The 2,590-nt window shown below is 60.6% G+C and overlaps 1 protein-coding gene across 1 annotated transcript; it reads right to left on the reverse strand.

The window, feature by feature from the left end:
- Positions 1–1,318: 1,318 nt before the first annotated feature.
- On the reverse strand, positions 1,319–2,113 carry HS3ST2 (heparan sulfate-glucosamine 3-sulfotransferase 2). The gene has a single exon (XM_009648111.2). It carries the CDS (start codon positions 2,111–2,113, stop codon positions 1,319–1,321), a length of 795 nt encoding a protein of 264 aa, XP_009646406.1.
- Positions 2,114–2,590: the final 477 nt, after the last annotated feature.

Raw genomic sequence — 2,590 nt, forward strand, 5'->3', positions numbered from 1 at the left:
CCTGCATGCACACCTCGAGGCACCTCCCCAGTGCCCGCTGCGGGGGCTGCCTCTGCTGCTCTGCTTCGTGCAGCTGGGGCAGGGCAGGGGGGGCTGCCTGCAGAGCCAGCCCGCGGTGCAGCACCTCCGCCGGGGCCGGCTGCAGCCGCCGGGCAGGTAAATCAGAGGACAACCATGACTAATGTGACGGGAGGCATGCACAGGCCGGGGGGGGCATCCAGCAAAGCGTGCAGCACTTGACATTTCAGTGTAATCGTGGGGTCCTATAGAACAGCCCATTACGTTCAACCATAAATTACTGCTGCTTGTGTCTAATGCAGCATCCGGCCCCTGGTGCCTGGCAGGAGGCAGCATTAACCCTGGGGTCCTCTGGCACTCCCAAGCAGTGCCACCACCCCTGTGAAGGGCTGTGCCACAGGTCCCCGGAGCAGTGCCACCACCCCTGCAAGGGCTGTGCCACAGGTCCCTGGAGCAGTGCCACCACCCCTGCAAGGGCTGCGCGACAGATCCCCTCCTCGCCGTCCTGCCCTGAGCCCCATGCCCGCTGCCTCGGTGCGGTGGGGCTTCGCTTGGCCCCCGGCAGCACTGCCCAGCAGCGGTGCAGCACGGGGCTGCCCAGCCTTGCCCTAAGAAAAGCCCATGCATACGGACCAGTGGTAGCCGCTTTTATTTACACAAAGGGGTCACATGCTGAACAAGGACACTAGTGCCACTAAAGTACCCGTAACAGCAGGATTCTGTGCTTTATTCACAGGACAAAATATCGGTACAACATTTTTCATAGACTTCTTTTTCAAGCAGATACATCTCACTGTCCTCATGGTTACACACTGCGCTTAAGTGACGAAAGGCAAAGCGGAGCGGCCAGAGCCCTGCCCGCCCCAGCACCGTGGGGGGACGCAGCCCCGTGGGGCAGCCCCACGGCTGCTGCTCACTGTTGGGGGGTGTTCAGCAGCACCATTTTGCTTTGGGACACAGAGGAGGGATGTGCCTTGGAGCAGCCTGCAAATGGGCTGCAAGACGGGGCCATCACCGTGGCCCCAAGCAAATGAGACCCCATGGAGCGAGCCACGGCACCGCTGACCTGCTGGGACAGGCAGGGCCTGCCGGGCACCCATCCCTCAGTGGCTGCGGCAGGACTCTGTGTCTTCCCCCATCTCAGCTCTCCCTGGAGCATCCCAGCCTCCCGAGGGCTGGGGAAGTGCCTCGCCTGCCTCTGCTCACAGATTCTGGGCAGGATGGTCCTGGCTCCAGCCCCCCTGGGCCCCCTTCATGGAAGACTGCAGCCTCACGTCACCGTGGCTCTGCTCCCAGATGCTTATTCCCACCTGAAGTCCTGCCCAACTGTTTCATAGAATTTGATATTATAAGGTCTATAAAAGTCCCGAAGCTGCTCAATCACCTCGGGGTCTATCTGCACATGAGTCCTGCCTTTGGACTTGCCAAGGCAGCGAGGCAAGCCGCTGCTCTCCGACTTTTTCAGGCAAGGAAAACCTTTTGTCTTGTTGAAGTAGAAGTGCTTGTCTGTGATAACCCGTTTGATGCCCAGGAAATCCTGGACTTTGCCCATCTCCCCGGCTGGGTCCGTGATCAGCTTCTCCCCGCTGACAAAGTGGATCTGGGAGAGGGGGAAGTACTGGAGCCAGCTCTCCAGGTGCACGGCGTACATCCCAATGCGGATGGCATTCCAGGACGTGTCCACCAGCCCCAGGCTGCGGTTGCGGAAGGACAGCCCCTCGAAGGTGGGGATGTCTGGCTTCTTGGAGAGCGTCTGTGTGTAGTCCGAGATGGCCCGGGTGACCGGGTTCCTCACCACCACGATCAGCTTTGTGTCCCGGGACATGTTGAAGATTCGACGTGGCGCCTCCTTGGTGACGAAGTAGCTGGGGGTCTTCTCCACTGTGATCTGGCTGTCGAGCGTTCGCGGCATCAGGCTCCTGCAAGCGAAGCAGAAGGTGACGGTGAGGAAGGAGCCGGGCAAGGCGTGGCACTGGGAGGTGGTGTCCACAGTGTGGGGCTGGCATGGTGTCCCCTCCTGGCAGGACAAGGCAGGCACAGCTCCCTCCTGCAGCGCTGCAGGGGGCCTCTGGCTGTGACTACCTCCCGGGTCCATCTCAGCCCCAGGGGACTCCCTGCAAAGGATGGGGCACCAGCAGCCCCACTGGCACAGCAGCAAGCAGAGACGCTCAGCTCCTGGGGAGGGCAGAGCTGGGCAGGAGGGAGGGCAAGGGCATGGCCAAGCCCTTTTCACATTTTCCCAGACTGGGGGAAAATGTAGTGTCCTTGCAGCCCAGCTTAGCACTAGTTAAATAATTTGCTTTGACACGTGAACATCCAAATTCAAAGAAAAGCTAATGGGATGAAAAGATTTATAATCGGTCTTGTATTACTAGAGTAAACTATCAGATCCATCCCGGCCAGATGCATGGTGCCATTGGTCCCCTGGCTGGAGTAGGCAGGGAGTGGGCGAGGAGCGGGCAGGGAGTGAGCAGGGAGCGGGCAGGGAGCAGGCAGGGAGCGGGCAGGGAGCGCTGGCAGCCAGGATGAGGCCGGCACCCTGTGGGCCCCCACTGGCCCCAGCAACCACACT

The sequence above is a fragment of the Egretta garzetta genome, unplaced genomic scaffold (genome assembly GCF_000687185.1).
Source record: "Egretta garzetta isolate BGI_Z169 unplaced genomic scaffold, ASM68718v1 scaffold71, whole genome shotgun sequence".
In the NCBI taxonomy this organism is placed as follows: domain Eukaryota; kingdom Metazoa; phylum Chordata; class Aves; order Pelecaniformes; family Ardeidae; genus Egretta; species Egretta garzetta.